At 42.1% G+C, this 27,091-nt stretch overlaps 1 protein-coding gene across 1 annotated transcript in view; it reads left to right on the forward strand.

The window, feature by feature from the left end:
- Window positions 1-27,091, forward strand: part of camk2g2 (calcium/calmodulin-dependent protein kinase (CaM kinase) II gamma 2) — a 198,746-nt gene that overhangs the window by 98,397 nt on the left and 73,258 nt on the right. Inside the window, exons 6-11 of the mRNA XM_048616194.1 lie at window positions 2,114-2,216; window positions 15,692-15,775; window positions 16,646-16,740; window positions 21,794-21,916; window positions 23,208-23,291; window positions 24,827-24,869. Coding sequence (XP_048472151.1) covers window positions 2,114-2,216; window positions 15,692-15,775; window positions 16,646-16,740; window positions 21,794-21,916; window positions 23,208-23,291; window positions 24,827-24,869 — 532 coding nt within the window. The remainder of the gene's footprint in view (window positions 1-2,113; window positions 2,217-15,691; window positions 15,776-16,645; window positions 16,741-21,793; window positions 21,917-23,207; window positions 23,292-24,826; window positions 24,870-27,091) is intronic.

The following is a 27,091-nucleotide window of genomic DNA, read 5'->3' on the forward strand; positions in this document are numbered from 1 at the left end:
TTGGCATACAACTGTACTACATTTGTATTGCTGTACTGAATGTGTGCTTTTACCCAAAACATGTGCTATGTAGATAAAAAGGTGTATAATATTTGCTAGATTTACTCACCAGTTGGGGGAAAAAAAGAACACACATTAATCTCCATCACAGAGGATAAAATGAATTCTGAGGTGCTTTCGGGTGCAGATGCAACTTATCTTGAGTCAATGATAAGCCAATTAAAAGCATACATGATTATTTCTCAAGTCAAACATTATTACTGAAAAACAGTGCATAACATGAAAGCTTTCATCTTGCACTTATCAGGACAGATGCAAGAATACCAAATTTCAAAGGGAACAGCAATTTTTACTGCATGAGAAAAGGGGTGCTGATTGGTTGTCAAACTGTTGCTCCCTGTTGAAATTTGTATTTTCTTGCATTTGTTGTGATGAGTCCAAAGAGCTTTGATGATTGTTTTTTCTTTCATTCAGAAATAATTCTGTACACAAAAGTCACAATCAAATGTTATTGCAATTAACCTATTGTGGCCCTTTACGTAGTGTTTGTGCTGATTGAGGTCATCAGTCAGGAAAAATATTACACTGCAATTGAGGTAGACTCATAGTACCCTTCAAAGAAGATTTCGAGGCCATTACTCCTCCCTGAAGAAACCACAACCAAATTAACTAGCCCTGCATTTTGCTGTGGTTTGCTTCTTCCTTTTAATAAAAATGTCTTGCTCTTTAGCTGGCATAACAACGGTCACTGTGCGTCCGAAGTGACGTGACAAGTTGCTACTAAAATTCAAGGCTATTTTCAAATCAGATTTATGTAAAAATGAGCAATGCACTCATGAGTGTGAGGCTTTTCAGCTCTGAACCATAGCAGGGTATAATTATCAAGCATAACAAACATAACATGTTGTTTATTGCAGAAATGAAGAGATGGTTGTAAGTTCATATTTTTGCACATTTAAGGCAAGGAGAAGTGACATTTCTGGAAATGTCCCTTTAGTATTAAGTTGCAGAAAACATGTCAAAGTACCTCAGGATTTTTATTTGAGTTTTTAATTGCACATTATTAAACAATAAAATGACAGTTTCAAGAAGTAGGTGCACTCCAGTTTTCGGAGTCTATTTGCCTGTACAAACATATAACTGCCCTGCCCCCTAGCGTGCCTGTGCTGGCTTTGCACTTGTTGGTGCCTTTGTTATTCATTGCATTAACGCTTTGAGGACCTCAGCTTCAGTGAACTTTGGGGAATGAGGGCAGGGGTTTGCAAAATCGACCCATTTTGTGTATGACAGCTCAATTTGCCAAGAAACAATTACTTTTCTGGATCAGTTCAGAGAGATTAAGAATTCCCAACATCCACCGTTAGTGGCTGAGGGTGGGGAATACTTGGAATGTGTTGATTCTAAAAGCTGCAAAATAGGTATTTGGCACTCGGAGTGTTAAATGACTCTTGTAAGTCATCAGCTGCAGTAGTGGTCAGTGGGACCTCCAATTTTGTTTCATAGGTTTAGGAGTTTGGCAGCCCAAAGCTGAATGATTTATTGTTGCCCCTTTTTCCTCAGGGTTTTGGGAGAGGGGAATGCTGCTGGGGATTGGGCTTTGCTTGTTCACAGCCCTGCCATGGGTTGAGATATTTGCCCAGATCCCAAGGCATTTGGGTTTGATGGGGATAAACACACTAGGCACCAGCTTTCTGTGGCATTTGATCACAGGAACGAACTCAATGACCACAATCTTTGCGTTTTGGTGCTGGTGAGGGCAAGAGTGGGCTACATCGAGCAGATCAATAAATTTGGAAATTGATGTGTGTGTGTGTCACAAATTGGCAAAAGAAAATGATCATTCTGGCTCTAAGTTCTACTTCAACAATTGAACATCTAAATACTCATGGATTGAACAGTAAAGGGGCATGCCTTGAACCAATGCACTGGTTAACTTTTACAAAGTACTGAAATAAAGTTTGAGCCATTTTAAGCTGTGATGCATAAGCGTTGACTGTCGATACATGCTTATCAAGTGTTATAGCTCCTGCTTTGTGTTTTGACTTGTCATTAATTACTTCTCTTATTAATTCCATCATTTTCCTCTAACGGCTTTGGTTCGCCACCTCCAAAGCCAGAGAACTTGCTACTTGCCAGTAAATGTAAAAATGCCGCAGTGAAGCTGGCCGATTTCGGATTGGCAATCGAAGTCCAGGGAGACCAGCACGCATGGTTTGGTAAGTGCTTGAACATTTGTGGATTTGTTGCAGTGAAATGTGGCTGTCACTTGCCAAATGTAGAATACACTGTTGCTGAGGATTACAATACAATTGTAATGCTCTATCTATCATTTTGTAGGTTAGTTCTAGTCAACATGCTGTGGTGTGGCCCGTGGAGAATGTAGACCAAGTGTAGTCTTCAGGTGAGATGGGGTTAGAGGAAGGGTTAATAATTGGACCAAGGCTTGGGGGTAAAATTCAGTCCCAATCATAAGTTCTCACATTCTGCCCTTATGATATAAATGATGTTTTTTTTCTTAGTTAAATATCAAAGAACTGGGCCAAACATTTGGAGCTGATTGGTGCCAAGAGGTTTCTCTGCACTAGAGGCTGCATTGCTGTGATATAGCACCACCAGTAGATGGAGGGCCCAACGACACTTTGCAAAGTTTACATAGGCAGTTTCTTTACAGAGACACAGAAATATAATAAAAAATGTCGACATGGGAAAGGCAGTGAATAGGAGGTAAGATTTCTGACAGGACATGCATATAGACAGCAGAATTGCAGCACAATATATATAAATATGGTGCAGACTCAGTGGAATAAATAGTCGCCTCCTGTGCTGTACAATTCATTGTAAAAATTTAAATAATGATAACCATTAATTACTTCCTGTACAGTGAGCATTTTAGCTCAAGGATGCAACAAAACCTGCTGAAATTCCAGCAATGATTATATATCTTTAATGAATACGCAATAACTTAATAGAGTGGACGTATGGATTTGTGCAACCCCGAATTAAGGTTGCAAAGATTAAATTACCAAGCCTGAAATTGCATAGTTGTGGACACTTTGCAGAAATTGGAGTGTTGTTGAATAGTGATTTTTGAAACAAATCTCCAACAAAATACTGGGTTTGTGTCCTTTTGGACTGAGAATCAGTGTCATTATGTGATCCAACCCAAATTCCAGGGATAGTCAATGCTGTCAATGCACTGCAAATCACTGATACTGGCAAAGAGAGGTGACATTTTGTTGCGTGGGTCCCATTGTTAGTCTTGCAACAAAATATTTAACTTTTGCTGAAGTTGTCGAGCCCACTGTGCATCGCAACAGCATTTGCCTGCGTCGTATAGGACTGGCACCTCATACAGTGACCCAACAACCGACAGATTCCTGCCTCTATTCTTCCTGAAAGACAGCACTTGATCCACGCACAGGAAATGGGCCATCCCCACACTCCCCTCCTGGGACGGTTGACCATTTTGGACCACTGCAGGCATTGGCGTCAAGCTCCTGCAATCTTGTAAGGGAGCTCCAGGATTTTCCTTTATTCATTCACGGGATGAGGACGTCGCTGGCCAGGCCAGCATTTATTACCCATCTCTAATTGCCCAGAGGGCAGTTAAGAGTCAACCACATTGCTGCGGGTCTGGAGTCACATGTAGGCCAGACTAGGTAAGGAGGGCAGTTTCCTTCCCTAAAGGATATTTCCCTAAAGTAACTTTTACAAAGCACTGAAATAAAGTTTGGGCCATTTTAAGCTGTGACGCATAAGCGTTGACTGTCGATACATGCTTATCAAGTGTTATAGCTCCCGCTTTGTGTTTTGACTTGTCATTAATTACTTAACTTACTTAACATTAATTAACTTATGATTGGAACTGTTAGTTTGACTCAGCAACAGTTAAGCTTACTTGGAAGGGAACCTGGGGGTAGTGGTACTCCTGTACATTCCCCACCCCTCCCACTTGCCTCCCCCAAAACATCCTTAAAGATGTCGGAGGCCAGAGGATCGAAGAGCTGACAAAGAGTTGTTGCAAATTGCCACGTTATGGCTGTATCGTGTGGGTACACTGGTTGTTTAATCCAGGGAAGCGGGGAGTGAGATTAGACACAAACAAGCACAAAAACAGAAGTTGCTGGAAAAGCTCAGCAGATCTGGCAGCATCTGTGAAGGGAAAAACAAGAGTTAACGTTTCAGGTCCGGTGACCCTTCCTCATCCGCATTTCTTTCGGTTCTTATTTAACACACAATCAAGCGTTAGTCTAACCTGCGGGGCAGATGTTCCTCATTCAGATAGGATCTGTCTCCATTTCAGATTGCCAAGTCACCCCTGACTTACCAAAAACAAATTCCAGAGGAAAACGTCATGTTGACATTGCCATTTCCTGAAGAACAAACATTTTCAACAGACACTTGCAATCATACGTTTACAAAAAAAAACAGGAGTAGGCCATTCGGCCCCTCGAGCCTGCTGCGCAAATCAATAGGATTGTGGCTGATCTGACATTCTTCATATCTACTTTCTGGCATTTTCTTCTTAACCCTTGATTCCCTGACTGATCAAGAACCTTTCTACCTCCGCCTTAAGTATACATAAGGACTCTGCCCCCATATCTTTCTGTGGCAAGGTGTTCTAAAGACTCCAAACCCTCAAAGAGAAGAAATTCCTCCTCATATCAGTCTTAAATTGGTGTCTCTTTATTCTGACGCCATGCCCTCTGGACGTAGACTCTCCCATGAGACCCCTCAGCATTTACCCTGTCAAGCCCCTTAATAATCCTGTATGCTTCAATGAGATCACCTCTCATTCTTCGAAACTCCAGTGAGTAGAATCCCTGTTTAACCTTTGCTCATCTTGTATGAGAATTAAAGATGGGATTATATTTCCATATTATTTGTCCCAGAGTGAAGAGGCTTATTCTGTTTGTAATTGAATTAAAGACTATTATAGAAAATGGAAGTATTAATACTAATTAAATCTCTTAAATTCTTTGATGGTGCAATTCCCCTGTGACCCAGTGAGTAGCTGAGACCTTGCTTTGGTTCATGCTTTATGCAAAAGTAGTGATTTCATCCATGGCAGATATTGAAAGTGTTGCAGTTTTACAATGTTACAATTTGTAACTAGGCCGGCTTGCTGGTTGGAGGAAAAGAGAGCTCACCCAAGGATGGCTTGCATACTTTCTTACCCCTCAATTGGCCTTGAGTTTATCCTTTTCTTAACTTCTGCAAGGTGGTGAGGCTGTAGGGAGTTGGAGAACTGCTGTTATGAATTGTGTTACTGAAGGCAGCTCAATAATCTGGGTCAGGCTTGTTGGACTGGCCAAAGTTATTTTGGCCGCGCATCTTGCCATTGCTTCTTGACTGTGTTGATGGACTGGAATCTCATCCAAAGGGTTAGTTAAGCTGTAAACTTCTTTCCCCATTTGTACAACTCCTATTATCCAGGACAGGTTTAAACTGCAATATTTGAATGCCCTGTCCATGGCACAGTGCAATCCCATGGTGTACCAGATCATGGCACAGTGCAATCCCAGTTTGTACCGGATCATGGTACAGTGCAATCCCAATTTGTACCGGATCATGGTACAGTGCAATCCCAATTTGTACCGGATCATGGCACAGTGCCATTCCGTGTTGTACCGGATCATGGTACAGTGCAATCCCGTGTTGTACCGGATCATGGTACAGTGCAATCCCGTGTTGTACCGGATCATGGTACAGTGCAATCCCGTGTTGTACCGGATCATGGTACAGTGCAATCCCGTGTTGTACCAGATCATGGTACAGTGCAATCCCGTGTTGTACCGGATCATGGTACAGTGCAATCCCGTGTTGTACCGGATCATGGTACAGTGCAATCCCGTGTTGTACTGGATCATGGCACAGTGCAATCCCAGTTTTTACCGGATCATGGCACAGTGCAATCCCATGTTGTACCGGATCATGGCACAGTGCAATCCTATGTTGTAGCGGATCTTGGCACAGTGCAATCCCATGTTGTACCGGATCATGGCATAGTGCAATCCCATGGTGTATCGGATCATGGCACAGTGCAATCCCAGTTTTTACCAGATCATGGCACAGTGCAATCCCGTGTTGTATTAGATCACGGCACAGTGCAATCCCGTGTTGTACCGGATCACGGCACAGTGCAATCCCATGGTGTACCGGATCACGGCACAGTGCAATCCCATGTCGTACCAGATCACGGCTCAGTGTAGTCCCATGTCGTACCAGATCACGGCTCAGTGTAGTCCCATGCTGTACCCAGACCCTAAAACAGTACAAATCCATGTTGTACCAGATCATGGCTCAGTGCAATCCCATGTTGTACCAGATCCTAATACAGTGCAATCCTATGTTGTACCAGATCATTGCACAGTGCAATCCCATCTTGTGCCAACCCATGGCAGAGTGCAATCTCATCAGCCCGTGATCAATACACTGTTTCCATCACTTGTTGCTTTCACATTACAACTGAGTGAATATAATGGACCCAGCAGGAACGCTTCCGTAGGCTGCACAGAATGGGAACACTTTCTGTAATATTAACAGGTGGAAGACTGCAGGAAGCGTGCCATAGAGGATTACCCTCAGCTCTGTTGGAAGCTGCATTACAGCTGAATCTAAAGCTGTTGGATATGAATCCCCCTCCTGGTCTATGGCTACATAAATCACATTGACACTGCAATGCAGTACTGAGGGTGAACTGCACTGTGAGAGAGGTATGTCTCATGTCTGAGACATCAAACCCAGGTCTCATGGCCGCTTTGCATGGATCCTATTGGTGGCACTCAAATTAGAACCGGAAATTCACCTTGTGTCTTAGCCAACATTCCTCCCCATACGTCTCATGCATGGTGTTTTGGGATCTTATTGTGTGTGATAGGACTGTAATGGTTACCAATATTGCAGCAGGCTCTGCACTTCAGTGTAATCCACTGTTCAAGATGTTTAGGGCGTGGGATAAGGCATTATATAAATGTGAGCCTTTCCTCATGGTTCAATTAACAGGATTTAAACCAGTTGTCATATTTTTGCAAAGAAACATTTAATTTAATACTCTCTCACTTGTCACAACAGTTGTACAGCTGAATGTATTACAAAACTGATTTTTTTTTAAAAACAATCTAGTGTTGCTCATCAAAGATGCTGCTAATGAGCAATGATTGTTCAAGTGGCCAGCTACTAATACTGACAACTGGCCACGTGATTCAGTGCAAAGTCCTGATCTTTGACCAGTTATGTAGTTCCATTCCCAATCATGGTTATAGGGTTTTAATTTACTGTAGCAGCACTTCGTGGAGATTTGGTCAATACTGTAATTGTACCAATGCACCATCTTTCATCTGCTAAAGTTGTCAAAACACATCAAAGCTGAAGCCATAATTACCCTAACACTGTTCTGAGTGGGTCTAGCTTTGCACTTCCAGGAATATTGGTGAGATTAGACTGCATGAATATCATGTTGCCCTAGCTGAATCTCCTCATTCTTAACATCTTGGGGGTTACCATTGACCAAAAACTCAACCGGACTAGCCACATTCAATGCAATGGCTACAAGATCAAGTCAGACACTAGGAACACTATGGCAAGGAACTCAACTGATTCCCCAAATCCTGTCCACCATCTACAAGGCTGAAGTCAGGAATGTGATGGAATACTCCCAGCTTGCCTGGATGGGTGCACCTCCAACATAACTCATGAAGCTTGCCACCGTCCAGGACAAAGCAGCCTGTTGGACTGACCCAACATCCACAAGCATCCATTCCCTCCATCACCAACGCTCAGTAACAGCAACATGTACTGCCTACAAGATGCATGGCAGAAATTAATTGAAACTCTTTAGACAGCTCCTTCCAAATCCACGATCACTTCCATCCAGAAAGACAAGGGCAGCAGATACATGAGAACTCCACCACATGCAAGTTCCCCTCCAAGCCACTCACCATCCTAACTTGGAAATATATCTCCATTTCTTCAGTGCCCTTAGGTCAAAATCCTGGAATTCCCTCCATAATGGCATTGTGGGTCTACCTTTAGCACATGGAATGCAGCAGTTCAAGAAGGCAGCTCACCACCACCTTCTCCAGGGCAACTAGGGATGAGCAATAAATGCTGGCCCAGCGAGTGACACCCATATCCCACAAGAGAACAAAAAAAAGGGCAGGAAAGCTGACGTTTCGGGCCTAGACCCAAAGGGTCTGCTTGGCCTACTGTGTTCATCCAGCTCTACATCTTGTTATCTCAGATTCTCCAGCATCTGCAGTTTCTACTATCTCCAAAAAAAAGGGCATACTGGTTATTTTAATCCAGGGGTCTGATTTCACGATCTGGAGGCATGAATTCGAATCCCACCACAAGAATTTAAATTCACTTTATTAAATAATTCAGGAATGAAAAGCCAACATTAGTAACCATGGCCATGAAACTACAAGGTTGTATTAAAAACTCATCTGGTTTACTAATGACCAATGGGGAAGGAAATCTGCCACCCTTATTTAGTCTGGCCTATGTGTGACTCTAGACCCACAGCCCTCTGAACTGGATCAGTAAGTCATTCAGTTATCACCATCACCTTCTCAAAGACAGTGAGGGTTAGGCAATAAATACTAGCCTTGTCACATCCAGTGCATGACTAATGAAAGATTGGGATAAGTTGAGTGACATGTAGCTTGTAATTTAAGTATAAACCACAAGCTGAAAGCCTGGCACAATTTGTACACCTGGAAAAAGGCATGCGTGTTGACTGTTGTACACGACAATTAAATATAGACATGAGGTCCAGTCATATGCTGCATTAGGACACAACATATTGCCTAATATCAAACAATCGCATTTTGGAAGCAAGTGATAGAGGAGACATCGACCTCCATAGTCAACAAGTTTGAGTTAGTTTTGTCCATTTACGCTTCACTGAAGCCCCTCGTATTTCTCAACACTTACTAAATGCAAGTTGTTTCAAAAAAAAGAGACAGAGAAATATGTCAATGTTTTGGTGCCTGACAAGGAGATGCTGAAAAGATGAGGGATTTAAGAGAGTTAAGGAAATATCACAAGGTGAATCCAGAATATTACTTTAAATTAAATTTCAGGAGTAAGAGAAGGGGCGATGATATTGAAATAGAAAGAGGTAAATTAAGAAGCAATGTCGAGGAATTATTCTTCACACAGATGGATTGATCTGTGGAAGCAATTTCCAGCTTCAGTAGAAAAAGAAAAGTGTTGGTGTTTAATAAACTATTGGGCTCTGCAATGGAGTGAAGATGTGTTGAGTGACCCCCTCAGTGGTAACTGTCACAGGCTGAGTGCTTCTTTAGTGGAGGCATTGGCCAAAAATAAATTACAAATAGCACACAGTTCATTTCCAGAGATTGAGGGTTAAAGGTGTGTTCCCTGCCCTTTGGACAAAGATTTGCAGCACAGAAACTAGCCATTCAACCCATCTGGCCTAAACCAGTGTCCACTCACCAGATGAGCCTGCTTTCATTTCAACCTGTCAATATAACTTGCTATTCCTTTATTTATCATGTACTTACCTGACTTTTCCTACACTGTTCACCTTAACAGCTCTCTGAGATAGCTCTGGTTTAGCAGATCCCTGAATTAAGCTGCACACTGCATTCAAACGCTCAGGTGTGCAGTCCTTAAGGAGACCGTGCTTCACATTAAGTGAAAAACAAGCCATACCCCTCTCCACTTTATCCTTTCCCTCTCCTTTTTGTCCAGTCGCCCTGCTCTAGAACTAGGGGCATAGCCTCAAAATAAAGGGAAGCAGTTGAGGAGGAACTTCTTCCTCTAAAGGGTTGTGAATCTGTGAAATTCCCTGCCCAGTGAAGCAGTTGAGGCTGCCTTGTTGAATGCTTTTACAGCACAGATAGATTTTCAAACAGTAACGGAATTAAGGGTTATGGTGAGTGGGTAGGTAAGTCCACGAAAAGAACAGTCATGATCTTATTGAATGGTGGAGCAAGCTCGACGGGCCAGAAGGCCCACTCCTGCCTTATATTCTTGTATTCTCCCCACCCCGACTCTAGCAGGAGCCCCTTATTCCTCTTTAACCCCCCTGCAGCACAGTTCAAGAAGGCAGCTCCACCACCACCTTCTCAAGGGCAAGTAGTCAGGGGCAGTAAGGGTTCTATCAATGCCTACATTCCACAAGTGAATTTAAAAACATATAAATATGACCTTCATTGTGCCGGCTCTGGTTGTCGATGACTGCTAAGACTGTACGCTTGCAAACTGTGACCCATAAACAGAGTTAGTTCTTTGAAACACTTCTGCTGGTTTAGTACTGAAAGTTGACCTATCCGTATTTGTTCAGAGGATTCAGGATCTACTTTCCTTAAGCAAACATGGTTACTGAATCAAAGCTCATTAGAGTTTCCACTGAACGGATTAAATAGAGGGATGGAGTTGATTATCTGTCCATCTCTGAGGGATGGGGTTGATTCCTCCTCCTCCCACTGGCCTCTTTTGACCCTTTTTATTCATTCATGGGCATCTCTGGCTAGGGCAGCATTTATTGCCCATCCCTAATTGCCCAGGAGGCAGCTAAGAGTCAGCCATTTCGCTGTGAGTCTGGATTCACATGTGGTCTAGATTGGGTAAAGACAGCCGTTTCCTTCCCTAAGGGAGATGGATTTTGCTGACAATCAGCAGTGATTTTATGGACATTTTCAGGCTCTTAATTCCAGGTTTGTTTTGAATTGAATTCAAGTTCCACCATCTGCCATGGCAGGATTCAAACCTGGATCCCCAGAGTTCAGACAGTCTGCTCGAGGCATTGGAAGGAGATTATCTGGTGGGCTGACTCCTCATAAAGACTATCCAATTAGACCCATGGTCTTGCCTTTCCCAGAACAGGGTCACTGTTTCTCTCTGCCAGACATCTATCCAGTTCCCTTTGGATCCATCCTAAAGGCAGTGCATTTCAGATCATTATTCACTGTGTACAAAAACAGCTCCTCATTATTTCTCTGTCTCCCAATTCTTTTAGCAATCACTGAAAATCTTTGTTATTGTAGTTACTGGCATTATTGCCAGTGGAAGCTGTTTCTCCCGGCATATTCCACCAAAATGCCTTGAAGTGCATGATTTGTATTTCTGTTTATTTACCACTGTGGTTTGACAATGTTGAGCTATCTGCAGGTCAAGGGCAGCTCATGCTCAGCTGCCACTTTGAACATTAAATCCAAAGCATCTGTCTGACTCTGTCACTAGTTTCTCACACTTATTTCTAAATGGATTTAATTAATCTTTAATGACTTCTGTAAAGCTGTGGGCACATAATCTGGTTATTACTCATTACCTGTCAGCATAATGGCCCATTACTTTTGTGTGCACCGATCATAGATTGACACTTTTAGCTTTCACAGGTAATGGGCAAGTTTAAAGGGTTTACAATAATAATCCAAGATTACGAAGTGTCCAATTCTTGCATTGCCATAGAATCTTGAGACCTTTACTTGACCTTGTGTTTCAAGCTTTCTTCTTTCAACTTTCTGAATGCACTACAATATACATTCAGACTCAAAATTTTCTTTAGTTCATTCACGGGATGTGGATGTCCCTGGTTAAAGCCAGTGTTTATTGCCCATCCCTAATTGCAGCCACATTTTTGTAGGTCTGGAGTCATGTGTAGCCCAGACCAGCAGCTTCCTTCCCTAAAGAGCATTAGTGAACCAAATGGGTTTTGCTGACAGTTGGCAACTGATTCATGATCATCATTTGATACTTGATTCCAGATTCTTTATTGAAATTAAATTCCACCATCTGCCACAGTGGGATTTGAACTGGGGTCCCCAGAATATCAGTTGAGTTTCTGAGTTAATAGTCTAGCAATAATACCACCTAGTGGCCATTCAGCCCGTTATGCCTCTTGTTCTGATACCTTGACTCTCAGCTTTCTTACAACTATCACCATCCATGTATTTCCACACATTCTTTAAACGCATCGACGAATCCTGGAATACAGTCACACGTACGGTAGTCTCTCCTGTAGCTCAGCTTGTGTATAAGTCAAGTTAGAGTTTTCGCAGCAGGCTGTGTGAACATGAGGTGTTTGCAGATAAAAACCCAATCCAAGAGTCCATGAGCTATTTGCAGTAAAGGTTACTGGACTGCACAGGTATAGGTTAATTGATTCTGCCCTCTACCTCCATGGGAGCACAATGTAGAGACCCTATACCATGCCAGCAGAGTGGTATACCTACAATTGATTCTGCCAATTGACCAGCACTTTCCACAGGGCCTCTGGTGATTCGAGACCCAAGTTGAAGCAGACAATGAGGAGATTTCCTGCAAAAACTCTTGCTTCTCTGTATTTCATCCCAGACTGAAGAGCAAGATTTGAACCTGCAACTTGCCTGCTCTGCGAGGCTTGGGTATATGTTACACAGCTTTCTCACTTTAAAATGGGAACAGAATGCGTTCTGTCATCTCATCTTTTGTTTCTTTATTTTCTTCATGGGATGTCGCTAGCAAGGCCAGCATTTGTTATTCATCCATTTTTTAATTTCCAAAAACACTTTATTCATAAAAAATATGTTTATACATATGCATAGTCACAAACACAGTTCAATTCTGTACAGTAGCATATTAAGGAACCAAACAAACATTTGAGTTTGACTCTCTATTCAACAAACAAACCAAAGGCATCTCTTAACTTTTGCAAGATTATATTTACATATAATTGAGGCACTGGCAGTGTATGAAAATTGAACAGACATCCAATTAATTTTGGCTGAAAGACCTCAGACAGTGGATTTTCCCCACTGTACTTTGGCAGCAGCTGCTCCAATATTTGGTGCATCCCTCAGCATGGATTCCTGCACCTTGGAATGTGCCAGTCTGCAACATTCGGTCGGGGTCAACTCCTTACACTGGAAAACCAACAAGTTTCGGGCAGACCAAAGAGCACCTCTCACTGAGTTGATGGTTCTTCAGGTGCAGTTGATGTTTGTCTCGGTGTGCATCCTGGGGAACAGACCGTAGAGCAGAGTCCTGCACCACGGAGCTGCTCAGAGCAAGCCACCATAGTCATCAATAATTGCTCCTGAACGGAATGACTTGTTAGGCCAAATCACAGGCCTAAGTTAATATTGCTGTGGATCTGGAGTCTCAGTAGGTCAGACTTAGTAAAGCTGGTCTACTTGCTTCCCTGAAGGACATAGTGTGAAACAGTTTTTTACAACAATCAGTGATAGGTCACCATCACTGAGAATAGCTTTTGATTCCAGATTTATTCATTGAATTTTAATTCCACTAGCTGCCATGTTGGGATTTGAACCTATATTCCCAGAGCATTTGCTTCGGCCTCTGGATTGCTAGTGCACTGCTTGGAGACCTCCCTCTCCTTCCCCCACCCAGTTTATCTCGATCCTCCAAACCTACTCATGTTTCCCAATCTTTTCCGGATCTCTGTCAATACTGCGATATATCCAGGTTCAATCTCCAGCTACTGTCCTGCATTCTACCTGCATCTGAGTACTCACCACATGGGGACTCACCCATCACCCTGGTTTCTGTCATTTGGGGACGGAGGGTATCCAGTTTCTAAAACAAAGTCTGCCTCTCTCCTTCGTTTTTCATTTCTGATCGTTTAATCATCTCAGCAGTCATCATTATAGATTTTTACAGAGCACTTAGCATTATGTTCGCTAAGTACCCCATTATCAACATGCTGTGGGTTACCATGGACCAGAAGTTAAACTGAAACAGTCAAGTAAAAATCGTAGCTAAAAGAGGGGTTCTGACATTAGGAATCCTACTCCCCAAAGCCTGTCCTACAAGGAACAAGTTAAGGGTATGATGGAATACTCTCCACTTGCCTGGATGAGTGCAGCTCCAACAACAATCAAGAAGTGGACACCATTCAGGGTAAAACAGCCCCTGCATGACCACCTTCAGCATTAACTTGCACCACTACCAATGCATAGAGGAAGCTGTGGGTTCAGTTTACAAGGTGCACTGCAGCAACTTATCAAGGCTCCTTAGCTTCTAAACTCTTGACTTCTACTAACAAAAAGGACGAGGGTAACAGGTACTCAGGGGCACCGCCAACTGGAAGTTTCCATCCAAAGTGCACACCATCCTGCCCTGGAATGATATCACTGTCCCTACGCTGGTCCTAGAACTCCCTGTCTAACAGCCCTGTGCGTGTCCCCATATTCAAGTAGAATTCAAGGATTCAAGATAGGATGGGAAACAGATGCTGGCCAGTCAGCGGTGCTCGCATCCCATGAAAGGATGTATTAAAAACACAAAGAGGTCATTCTACCCACAGTGTCCACCCCACCTCTCATGACCCACTTTTTCCCCACTGACATGGTTTTATCTAATTTGTGTGGCAATCCAGATAATATTAAATCTGCTTCCTCTGTCCTTTCAGCAGAGATCACAATCCAGAATGTACTGGTGTTAAAAGAACCTCCCTATTGCTGTTTTACATTTTGATTACATCCGCTGTCCCCATCTACTAGACTCCATTTTGATGACACCCACTCCTCCCATCAGTATGTTGCGTGAGTTTGCTGTCAGCACAGCTGACCTTTTTCTTGCTACTCACACCTACCATCAACACCTACTTTTCATCTGTATCAATTTAGGACTGAGGTGAGGAGAGATTTCCTCGCCAAGAGAGTGGCGAGCCTGTGGAATCCTCTGTCACAGAAAACATTTGAGGCCAAAAACATTGAACGTTTTCAAGAGGGAGTTCGATATTGTTCTTGGGGCTAAAGGGATCAAAGGACATGAGGAGAAAGCAGGACAGGGTACCGAATTGGATGATCAGCTGTGATCATATTGAATGGTAGAGCAGGCTTGAAGGGCCGAATGGCCTACTCTTGCCCCTGTTTTCTATGATTGTAAGTGGACATAAAAGATCTCATGATTCCATTTCAGGGCATTCTTGGAGAATTATCTCTGATGCCCTTGCCAACACTTATCCTTCAATCAAAATTCACTGTTTATCAGAAACTATGCTTTTGCCGAATTTTTTGTATCAGGTCACTGATAGATTCTGTTCTGTCTCAATACCTTTACTTTACCATGTTCTCTGATGAGCTGAACCCACACAGTAAAGGAGGCAATGGCCTAGTGGTATTATCGCTGGACTGTAAATGCAGAGACCAGGGTAGTATTCTGGGGACCTGGGTTCAAATCCCACCACAGCAGATGGTGGAATTTGAATTCAACAAAATATCTGGAGTTAAGCATCTAATGATGACTGTGAATCGATTGTCAGGAAAAACCCACCTGGTTCACTAATGTCCTTTGGGGAAGGAAACTGCCATCCTTACCTGGTCTGGTCTACATGTGACTCCACAGCAATGTGGTTGACTCTGAACTGCCCTCTGGGGAATTAGGGATGGACAATAAATGCTGCCCAGCCAATGATGCCCTCATCCCATGAATGAATAAAAAAAAATCAACAGAACATTCACTGTACGACATCATTGATAATGATCTCATCCACTATAATTGCCAAATAACTTGACTGGATAAAGCTCAAATTATTTGTCTTTATTTGATGTGCTGATCATTGACTTTCAGGGAGAGCAATAGGTGTGAGTCAAAGAAAAAATGAATTTAATTCTGGTGTCGAGTTCAATGACATGGGACCGATTTGTTGCGATTTTGAGCAGTTGAATCTATGTTAAGGAACGGAACATCACAGCTGGATATTTAATTCCCACAGGGTTTGCAGGCACTCCTGGATATCTCTCTCCAGAGGTTTTGAGAAAGGATCCATATGGAAAGCCAGTTGACATCTGGGCGTGCGGTGAGTGGAACTATTTGGGACATGACCCACAAGAGTTTCGAGGCAATGAGTTTTCGAGGACAACTGACTGTCACCAGTAACTTCCACAGGCTGTCGTGCAGCTTTGAGTGTTGGGTTGAGGGGTTGGTTAGCTCAGTTGGCTGGATGGCTGGGTTTGCAATGCAGAGTGATCCCAACAGCGTGGGTTCAATTCCCACACTGTATGAGGTTGCCATGAAGGATACTCCTTCTCAACCTCTCCCCTCGCCTCAGGTTGACCCTCAGGTTAAACCACCACCAGTCATCTGTCTCTAATGAACAAAGCAGCGCCATGGTCCTCTGGGTTTTTGGCAGCTAGACTGAGGATAGGTTGGTTCACAAGCTAGTTAAAACGTATCTGAAAATTTACTGGAAGCCCTGAATTAATTCCAGTGTTGTTCAGAGCAGGGCAGGAGATTTAATTTATATCCACACAGAAAAAGTCTCACATTAATACAGAATAGGCCCCTCTAGTCTGCTCTGCCATTCGTAACTGCTCTGATCCTCAGCTCCACATTCCTACCTATCAGTCACTTGCTTTTTATCTATCTCTGCCCTTATAATTATTCAATGACGCTATCTCCACCATCTCTCTGGGCGCGAGTGTTCCACTCAACTGAGAAAAATAAATTCCTCACCGCTTACTGCCATATTCAGTGAGTCACGTCAGCTCTTGGCAAGTTCACTGTATGGAACCATGGATACTTTACCTGTACAGCCCCAGCCTGTGCTTCTCAATAGTACGAAAGGCAGAGAAGAAACACCTAAAATGAGGCAGCAAGATGTAACTTGATGAGTTCTGCCTGACAGATTAATACTCACACATTGCTATTCATTTGTAATTTATTTCAGGCGTCATTCTCTACATATTATTAGTCGGCTATCCTCCCTTCTGGGATGAGGACCAGCATAAGCTTTATCAACAAATTAAGGCTGGTGCTTATGATGTGAGTAGAAGCCAACTTCAAATTGATCGTGTTATCTTCTGAGACTGGCGTTTATTAATCTGATTGAACCATAAATTATTTTTTGGATCTTAAAATCCTGTATTACTGATCTGGGAGCAGGAGAGAAGCTGATCACAGTTGTTGTCATAAATAAAATCTCATGGTTATTAATAAAACATATTTTAAATGTGCAGCATGCAAATGATATAAGTGGCAACTGTCTAGCTTACTATAACTCGTCAGGGTCAAATTGTTATAAAGCTGTTTAGTCTGCCTTACCAGTTGAAGGCAATTGTCCTTTCTCCCTGTGGGTTCAAAATAAAATTTTATGAATGGAATTTTTGCTCGCATTTTGAAACAATTTGGCACACCATTGTTAAAGCTCAAGAAAATGAATAGTGTTAGTGCTGAGACATCAGAGAATCATAAAGCACAGAAGGTCACCGTTCAGCCCATCAAAACCAATGCTGCCCTTCTGACCGAGTTATTCAGTTATATTCACTCTCCTGCTCTTTCTCTGGGTATTCTTGCATTTTTGGCTTCTCTTTTCAAGTTGCTGTCCAATTCTCCTTGGAATCTGCCTAGAATGGAACCTGCCTCCCTCTATCAAATGCATTCCAGATCTTAGCAATTGGCTGTGTGTAAAAAATTCTCTTCATCTACACCTTGGTTCTTCTGCTAATATCTAATTAGGTCTCCAAGTTGCCACTCCTAGTCCCAGTGAAAATAGTTTCTCCAAATGTACTGTTATCAAAACCCTCATAATTTTGTACATTTCTATTAAATTTTTCAATAATTTATTGTTTTTAGAATAATTCCAGCTTCTGCAGTCACTCCACATAACTCCTCATCCCTGCACCCTACCCAACATTCCTATGAGTGATTTTAATGCCATATGTCATTTAAGGTCAAAAGATTTGCACCTCAAGGTCCCATGTGCTTTACTTGCAGTCTTTCTACTGTCACTATCATCGTCACAAAGGGCCACCAAGTGCCTGCCAGGTTAGCTATAGTGTCGTGAGGCACAGCATGAAGATCACTCTCTGCCTTATTCTTACAGTATTCCTCAGAATGGCACCACCTGTGTTAAAGTGACATTTGCCCACTTAGCTGATGAGGTTGTTCTGAACAAGGTTGTCAAACCAGGGTGTAATCTTGTGCCATTAACCCAACAAAATGTGCCTAAACTGGGTGACTTCTACATTGTTGGGTCTGCTGCAGGCGGTGGCGATGTAGTGGGGGGGTCTCCCTTGAGGCTGGGCGCTGGCATGGACAGGATCGGAAAGACTGATATTCTGAACATTTCACTTCTTTGTTTTTCTAATTTATTCCTATGACCTATAATGCTGAACTATTTATTTCTTTACTTCTCTATTATTTTTATTTCCTAAGAATTTAATGGAAAGTATCCATACCTAGGTACCTTTGTACCTAATTGTACTCATTTGAGTACATGTGACAATAAAACTAATTAATTCAATTCAAAATGTGGGCCTTAGTTTCACACACGACTCTCCTAAACGTGAGACCGAGGAGTTGACTCTATTCCTTTTCAGTGCATGTTTCAATTTTTGTTTGTTAGAATCTGTTTCCCCAGTGTCAAGTCACTTAAAACAAAACTGAGCAGCCTGCAAGTGTTGAGATTATTCACTTCTGCCATGGGAAACTGGAAAAATGTCACTCTTCATCAACCATATGATTTGTCTGACTTTGCAAGTGCCATGTATAATCATTAATGCCCCTTTTTCAGTTGTTTTGAGGCAAGAAAAAGTAGATTCCTTTCCAAAGCAGTAAAAATACATGTTTAAAATTATCTGACATTGTATTCAGCTGATACATACTGTACAAATAGGATTATTTAAAAAATTGATCTGTGCAGTGTATATTAAGATGAATTAATAGCAAATTAGAATGGCAAAAAATGAGAGGTTACTTCAACATTTGCTATAAATTACACGGAATACTGTATAAATCATTCTGAATCCCAAATAGTTAGACTGTCATTCAGTAAATTTTAATACTTTTTCTCAGTAAGAGGACTATATCATTAAAGTGAAAAAGCATCACTCAACCTCATCAATCATTCCCTGTCTAGAACCTTCTAAACCTACTTCAGAGACCGTGTACAGTAACCTCCTCCACTAGTCAACTGCTCTTAGCAAAATCCTTCTAAAGTATTTGAATTTTTAACTGTATTTAAATATTTTGCCTATTGTTAACTGTTGTTCTGTGGCAGCTTTGTCATTGTCTGAAAAAACTATTGCTGGATCATTCTTAAAGTTTTCATAAGGAAAATGAGCCAAACTTCACCAGTTTCCTTACACGACACAGTCATTATACCTGGAATCACCTTTGGTACTTGCCTCAGTATCTCCTTAAGAGTGATAATGTTTCCTGTAATGTGATGTGCACACAGTTCTTTGATTTGATTTGATTTATTATTGTCACATGTATTTACGTACAGTGAATAGTTTTGTTTTGTGTGCAGTACAGATCATTCCGTACAAAGTGCATAAGGCTAATAAAACAGAGTGAGGAATACAATGTTACGGCTACAGAGAAGGTGCACAGAGAGTGAGGTCAGCGTTAAAGTTGAAATTCCACATGGAATGGGAGAAAGACCCAATATCTCCACAAGGCAACTTAGAATCCCTACAGTGTGGAAAGAGGCCATTTGGCCCATAAAGTCTGCACCTACACTTGGAAGAACATCCCACCCAGACCTGGCCCCCGAGCTTAAGCTGCACATCGCTGGACTCTATAGGGCAATTTAGCATGGCACATCTTTGGATTCTCTTGTGATTTACCCTCTCTCACTCTTTTATCTGATTAACATTTCGAGTGCTGTACTTTTTCACCCCAGTGCAATGCTGCTTTACCCAGGACTTTGTCTTACTGGCCTTGTAAATGTTTCGCCAACTCATTTTTAGTTAATGATAAGTTATTATGTGTAAAGAATCTATATAGTAAAAGGGGAAAACCAGTCCAAGGGTTATTTTTACGAATAAGAGCAACCTCTAGCTATTGATCTGTAATCGAGGAGCGCGTTGCAGTGCTGCGCCACTGCACTCCCACTGGATTTTCAACTTTCTGTCAGGGAATAGCGAACTTGTGAATGAGGCGTCACTGTAGCACTCTTGTGCTTTCACTTCTCATAGGGTCAGCTCATCACTGACAGACAGATGGACAAAGTCCTTCAGTGAGCACTCTCTCACCTTGGCCCGTTGCTCTCAAATCATTCCAAATTCCGTCAGGACGTCAAGATGTTCGGTGGAATTTTTGCTGCAATCTGAAAAATCCCAAAGAGGCAAACGCAAAGGCTTTTAGCTGTTGGTGAAACTGATGCTCAGAGGGAAAGGTCAAGCTGGACAGAGGCTTCAAAAGCAAAGCGAAGGAACAGAAATTATTTTCTCCTATTGTGCATTCTGACAAAAAATTTAAAATGTATGCACAAATCTAAAAATGACTGTAGATGAAATCAACGAATGATGTTTAGCACACTTGTGCGATCTTCTGTCTGTTGCTGTAAGGCAGGTACTATTATTGCAGAAGTGGGTTAAAGTGCCAATCCAGCAAAGTCATATGAATGTACCCAATGTCTTTGGCAGCAGATCCATTCTAATGTTTTCTCTGAGCAGCAGCAGCTGGTAAGCCGACAACAGCACTTGGGAGAAAAAATGTGAAGAAATAGCCAGAGATGCAAACAGAAATTGCAGGAAAAGCTCAGCAGGGCTGGCAGCATCTGTGGAGAGAAATCAGAGTTAACGTTTCAGGTCCAGTGACCCTTCCTCAGAATCGACCTGAAACGTTTAACTCTCTGTTTTTGTCTCTGATTTACAGCATCCACAGTTCTTTCAGTTTTTATGAAGAAATAGCCACACTAGATAAAGACACATATTTAATTCGAATTTGACAAGAGCAAAATGTTTCTGTCACCTGTCTCTTTCTCCATGTCACAAAGAATTGCCTGTCCATTTCTCCCCTCCTCAACTTTGAACCATTCTCCAGTTTCACAATCAGTGAGCATGCTAACTATTGGCCCGTGTTGGAATCACAGAATTATTACAGAGCATAATGAGGCCATTCAGTCCATCATGTTTGCACTAACTCTCCAAGCGTTTTTTGTTTTATGCCAATCTCCCTGGAACCCTATACATCGTTTTAGTTTAAATAATCAGTTAATGCTGTCTTGAGTGCCCCAGTTGAACTTTTTTTTCTCTATTCGTTTGTGGGAATGTGGGTGTCGCTGGCTGGGCCAGTGTTTATTGCCCATCCCTAGTTGCCCTTGAGAAGATGGTGGTGAGCTGCCTCCTTGAACCGCTGCAGTCCTCCTGCTGTGGGTTGACCCACAATGCTATTAGGGAGGGAATTCCAGAATTTTGACCCAGCAACAGTGAAGGAACGGTGATGTATTTCCAAGTCAGCTTGCCTCCACCACACTTCAGGACACTGCATTCCAGGGATCTATCTCCACTACACTCCCACATTCCTGGGCAGCCAGTACTGTGCAGTCCAAGGAGTTTGATTGTGAACCACCCAATAGCTTCTGTAGGTGGAGCACAATGGTCTCTCAGTTTGACCTATACCCCCCTCCTCAAACCTTTTGTCTTGCCTCGTTTCTCACTTCCTTCACTCATTAGAAACAAGGACCCATCAGGCAAAGACTTCACCAACATGCTCACCAAGAGTAGAGGAATTTGCATATCAGGTCAGTTGAGAGGTTTAATCTGTTTGAACTAGATTCAAATTTTGGGCACTATTTTCTAATCAAACGGTTCAGATGGGTTTGAACCCAAGTCCTTCAAATATATAAGGCGGAGGGAGAAGGAGAATATTGCAGCCCATTGCTGTGCTGAACTCTCTACCTCACTATTCTGACATTAGTTCAATCGATCAACTGTGCAGTAATATCTCCTGGGTTATCCACGATCATTCAATTTCAACTTATGCATGTGATGCGTTGTCACTTTTTGTCCATGACTTTGTATCAAGAACGTCACTAAAAATGAACAGGAAATGACACACATTCCATTATTTTCCATTTCTTTCCTAGTTTCCCTCTCCAGAGTGGGATACGGTCACCCCAGAAGCCAAAAATCTGATCAATCAGATGCTGACCATCAATCCAGCCAAAAGGATAACTGCAACAGAGGCCCTGAAACACCCATGGGTTTGCGTAAGTACCAGATACAGCTTTTACATTTAAAATTGTGAATTTTTTTTGCACCTACTTTAATTTTGCATTGTTACTGACCCTTTACTGTGGCTAATGTCATTAGAGACATAAAGATGTACAGCATGGAAACAGACCCTTTGGCCCAACTCGTCCATGCCGACCAGATATCCTAATTTAATTTAGTTCCATTTGTTAACATTTGGCCCATATCCCTCTAAACCCTTCCTATTCGTGTACCCATCCAGATGCCTTTTATATGCTGTGATTCCACCCACCTCTACCACCTCCTCTGGCAGCTCATTTCATACATGCACCACCCTCTGTGTGAAAAAGTTCCCCCTTAGGTCCCTTTTAAATCTTTCTCCTCTCACCTTAAACCTCTGACTTTCCCACCCTGGTAAAAAGAAAAAGGCCTTGGCTATTCACTTTATCCATGCCCCTCATGATTTTAAAAACCTCTATGAGGTCACCCCTCAGCCTCCGACGCTCCAGGGAAAATAGCCCCAGCCTATTCAGCCTCTGCCTATGGCTCAAACTCTCCAACCCTAGCAACATCCTTGTACATCTTTTCTGAAGCCCATCCAGTTTAACAACATCTTTCCTACAACTGTCCTTCATGTTTTCAAGTTTGGGCCAACGAAGACCTCTTTGGAGTAAATCGTCTTCCAGTTAACAAAAATGTGGAGCCTTTATCACTGATCCCACACTCTTGCTTGGCCAACGACCTGGAACACGCTCCCTAAAAGCAATGTCGGGTGGCGCTGCACCCCATGGACTTCATCAGTTCAAGAAGGCAGCTCACCACCACTTTCTCAAGAGCAACTAGGGATGGGCAACAAACGCTGCCTTTTGGATGCAAAACTTAAAGATGTAGTTATGAAGAGTCTGGACTCGAAGTATCATCTCTGCTTCTCTCTCCATAAGTGCTGCCAGACCTACTGAGTTTCTCCAGTGTCCCTGTAGTTTGTTTCAAATATACAGTGCTGGACACACCTTCAGTTGCATTGGTGATTACAAATAGTTGTCAAAATGTTCTGAATTGGGTCCATTGATTGTGATGGATTGGTCACATAAACACTGACATAGAAAGAAAATACTGCTGATGCTGGAAATTTGAAGAGAAAACAGGAAGTGCTGGAAAAAAAAACTCAGTAGGTCTGGCAGCATCAGAGGAATGAGAAACGGTTTATGTTTCAAGTCCAATAGGACTTGACATTTTCTGTTTTAATCGATGATTATTTTGATGTATACTGGCCCAAATAACACTAGATATCTCTTGATATTTTTTCAGCAACGTTCCACTGTAGCATCAATGATGCACCGTCAGGAAACTGTTGAATGTTTGAGGAAGTTCAATGCCAGAAGAAAGCTCAAGGTAAGCCCAAGGTTGTACTATATCCATGAGATCATAGGAAACACCAGAAGATGAAGGAGCGGATCATTATAAAGGTATTTAAATGTGTCATCAAATGAGGGAATATGATTCAAATAACCTGAAACCCAGGCATTTTTGTTTGGTAGATGTATTGCTAACCAGCGTTTCAGGTTTCCTGGGATTTTTTGTGGGATCTACAAGACAGGTAGATGATATCTTCATCGCAGTGCCTCTTCCCAGCAACAAGCATGCTGTGCGAGATTTCGGGGCACGGGTAAAACAACAATAACCTGCCATCTAGAGGAGGAAGCACAACATATTAATCCCTCCATAAGATTGTCAGGAGCTGTATCAAATTCGATAAATGCAAATCTCTTATAGTGCCTTTTAAGCAACTCCAACGTCCTCTAACAATTGAAGTACTCATATACCCACTGTAACAATTAGGAACGTGCATGACTGCAGGAAAAGGCTGGAGGGAAAATAGTCATTTTCTCATACGCAAACTGCCTATCAATGAGGAAACATGCCCATTATGTTCTGTGGTTTGGCACTTCTCCATTCGGTCTTCCCACCCACAGTCTGATAAAATATCATCTGCAAGATTGAAAATACAGGATTTGGAATAGGATATTAGATTGAAAAATTATTTGATTTCTTTTTTTCAAAAGTAGAGTGAAACTCTTTAATTAGTTCCAGCTCAGGCTTCTGGTTAGTATTGAAGAACTTGCATTTATAAGGTGACTTGCAAAAACTCAGGGATATTCCAATCTGATTTGCAGCTAATAACATACTTTTTCAAGCATTGACACTTGCAATGCGGGAAATATGGCAGTCCATTTGTACCAGTTTTCATTTTGATAAATGTTGGCTAGAATAATAGGGAAATCTCCCCTGCTCCACTTCAAAATAGTGTTGTGGTACTTTTAAGTCCCCTGATCCTAATAGACAGCTCTTCAACAGTGCAGTGCTTTTTGTGTTGCACTGGGGTTGGTCAATCTAGATTATTTGCACATGCCTCTGGAAAGCGTTTGAACTGGAGTTTTTTGATGGTTTAATTGTTCTTTGTTGAATAATGTGAGCCTGTTTACTATTGATGCTCACAGCGCCAGAAAAGTTTAGACTGAGTGTAGAATCACAGAAAAGAAAACGAAGCTGTAGAAAAAGCTGGAAGCCTGAGTTAAAACTCGAAGCAGACAGTTCAAAGCATTGTGAATAAAATCAGTTACACACACACATACCATTTATGTGAGGTTCTAAGATATAAAATGTATAACCAAACTCACTGCTTTCAAACTCTGGAAAGTAAGTGCTACTCACCAAGCCATTGCTGATGGGAATTTTAAAATTCCTCCAACAGCTTAGTTGTTAAACTAATACTTTCTCCCCAGACATTGACTAGTTTCGATTGACTCCAGTTAAGGGCTGATTTTTGTTTGTTCTGTCACATCCTAACAAGATCCTTATTTGTGGTAAGTGGTTCAAATGTGCAAGTAGAAAGTAACAGGTTTGCTAGCTGTTCTTTTCTCATTCAGGGTGCAATTCTGACTACAATGCTCGCTACAAGAAACTTTTCAGGTATGTCTCTAAGTCATTACTTGTATCATATTCTATTACACACAGTAAAAGAATTGTACCTAGAATCACTGCTGGTGATATTAGTGGACAAATTCTTAGTGTATTTGCAAGACATTCCTCTTTGTGTTATTTTAACACAAGCATTAATCCATTAACATCTGTATAAAAAAGCAGACCAAACCATTTCATCAGTGCTAATTAAGTCTTTGTCCACTAACAATTATGACAAAAATTTCTGGGATTGTACAAATGTAATTATTCTAAACAGCTTATTACATACTGGGCTAAATATTTTCCTCATTTAAAAAGGAAGTTGCCAAAACTGTTACATTACCCTGTTTTTACGTGATTCCATAAATGTGCAGATATGTTTTTACACACAATATAGGGCATAGAGATTATACAATGTCCCCTTCGAAGCTCAGCAGGCTAATTGTCTTTTTGCAGCCCACTAACAGTTTATTCATTAATTGGTAAGGCATACCAGTTAGGAGCAATGATTATTTCACAAGCATTTACCAATTTATGTCTGTGTATAAATTATCTGTGGGACATAGGTTTTGTTGGCAAGGCTGACATTTATTGTTCATTCCTGGTTGCCCCTTGAGAAGGTGTTGCTGAGAAACCACCTTAAACCATGTAGCAAAAGTGCTTCCACAGCCCTGTTAGGTATGAGAATTCTAGGCGCCTAACCCAGCTGTTACCTAGAAAAGCTTTTGGAGGTTTGTTTAAAGAGGATGGTGCTCCCATAAACCTTTGTTCTTCCCTGCGTTGGAGGTCACAAGTTTGAGAGGAAATACTGTTTCAAAAAGACGGGGATTTGAAGGTTTTGCACCTTGATGTCTTTTCTTCTGTTTAACAGCCTGACATGACTAGCAGAAAGACATGAATTGTTCCTAGATTGCAAACTTGGAGGCAGTTCTCAAGAACTACCCAGGCATAACTCGCCCTTGCCCAGCAATCCATTCAGCCCCTTCCCACTTAGTGCTACTTGCTCAGAAACAGAATGGCCTCACACCTTGCCCTGCCCTTACTCTGTCCTCACCACACAGATTGGCCAGAATCCATTATTCTGCTGGATCTGACATTTGTTTCGTTTCGTTGCATTTCTCTGTTCTCATTTGCCTTTGTGTGGCACAAGAACTGATGAATGTAGTTGCCCGCTTGGCCACCTAACCTGGGCCAGATTGTCTTAGCTGTAACAGAAAACTTAAATACTTCCTCCTGCTTGCCAGCCTCCCTACAATGCTGTACCTCACCCACCCATAGACTATGTCGCCTCTTTAGAGAGCAGAAAGTCCGGTGTGATAACCCAAGGCCGGTCAGGGTAAAAATACACCTGAAAATTCTGCTTCTACTGAGGTTGTACAAATGCCACAAGGAAAAGATGCAATAACTCTTTGAGTCCAAGAATGCAGCCATGCAAATTAATCTGATGATCTCAGTGAAAGGGAAACTTTCTTTGAGAAGTTTCTTGTGATGAAACTTTTGGCAGCCTTGTTTTGCTTTTCACAGTCAGTGGAAACACTTGATCGCTATACCATAGAGTCATTATGTTCACGAGTCCGTTCGGGATGTGGTCAACATGAGGCCACTGATTGCCTTTTTAAACTGACAGAGGGTTCAGCGTTAGTATTGGTGGTTGCTTTGAATTCGCGGGCAACTGTGTTCATTAAGTCACTGTTTGGTAAGTCTGATCTATTTGGGAAGGAATGAGAGCAGCGATTTATGCACTGCCTTTAAAGGGAACATAGCGTCCCAAGGCAGAGAAGATGAGCAAGTGGTGAGGAGAAAGAAATGGCAGTTTTGAAGGAATGAGGAACCAAACAGGTTTGAAAGCAATGGGAAATCTAAAACTGGCCAGCACTTTATTCCTCCAGGGTTTGCAACTCTAACCCTCCTTCAGATCAGCTGCTCCTGAAACCCTCATCTCTGCCTGTGTTACTGCTGGACATGACTAGTCCATTAGCCGTTCCAGCTGATCACCCACATCTACGTTTAGAAAAAATCCCAAAAAGAACTGCGGATGCTGTAAATCAGGAACAAAAACAGAAGTTGCTGGGAAAGCTCAGCAGGTCTGGCAGCACCTGTGAAGAAAAAATCAGAGTTAACGTTTTGGGACCGGTGACCATTCCTTCTGAGGGAGGGCCACCAGACCCGAAATGTTAACTCTGATTTTTCTTCACAGATGCTGCCAGACCTGCTGAGCTTTCCCAGCAACT

The sequence above is a fragment of the Rhincodon typus genome, chromosome 34 (assembly GCF_021869965.1).
Source record: "Rhincodon typus isolate 14 chromosome 34, sRhiTyp1.1, whole genome shotgun sequence".
Classification (NCBI taxonomy): Eukaryota; Metazoa; Chordata; class Chondrichthyes; order Orectolobiformes; family Rhincodontidae; genus Rhincodon; species Rhincodon typus.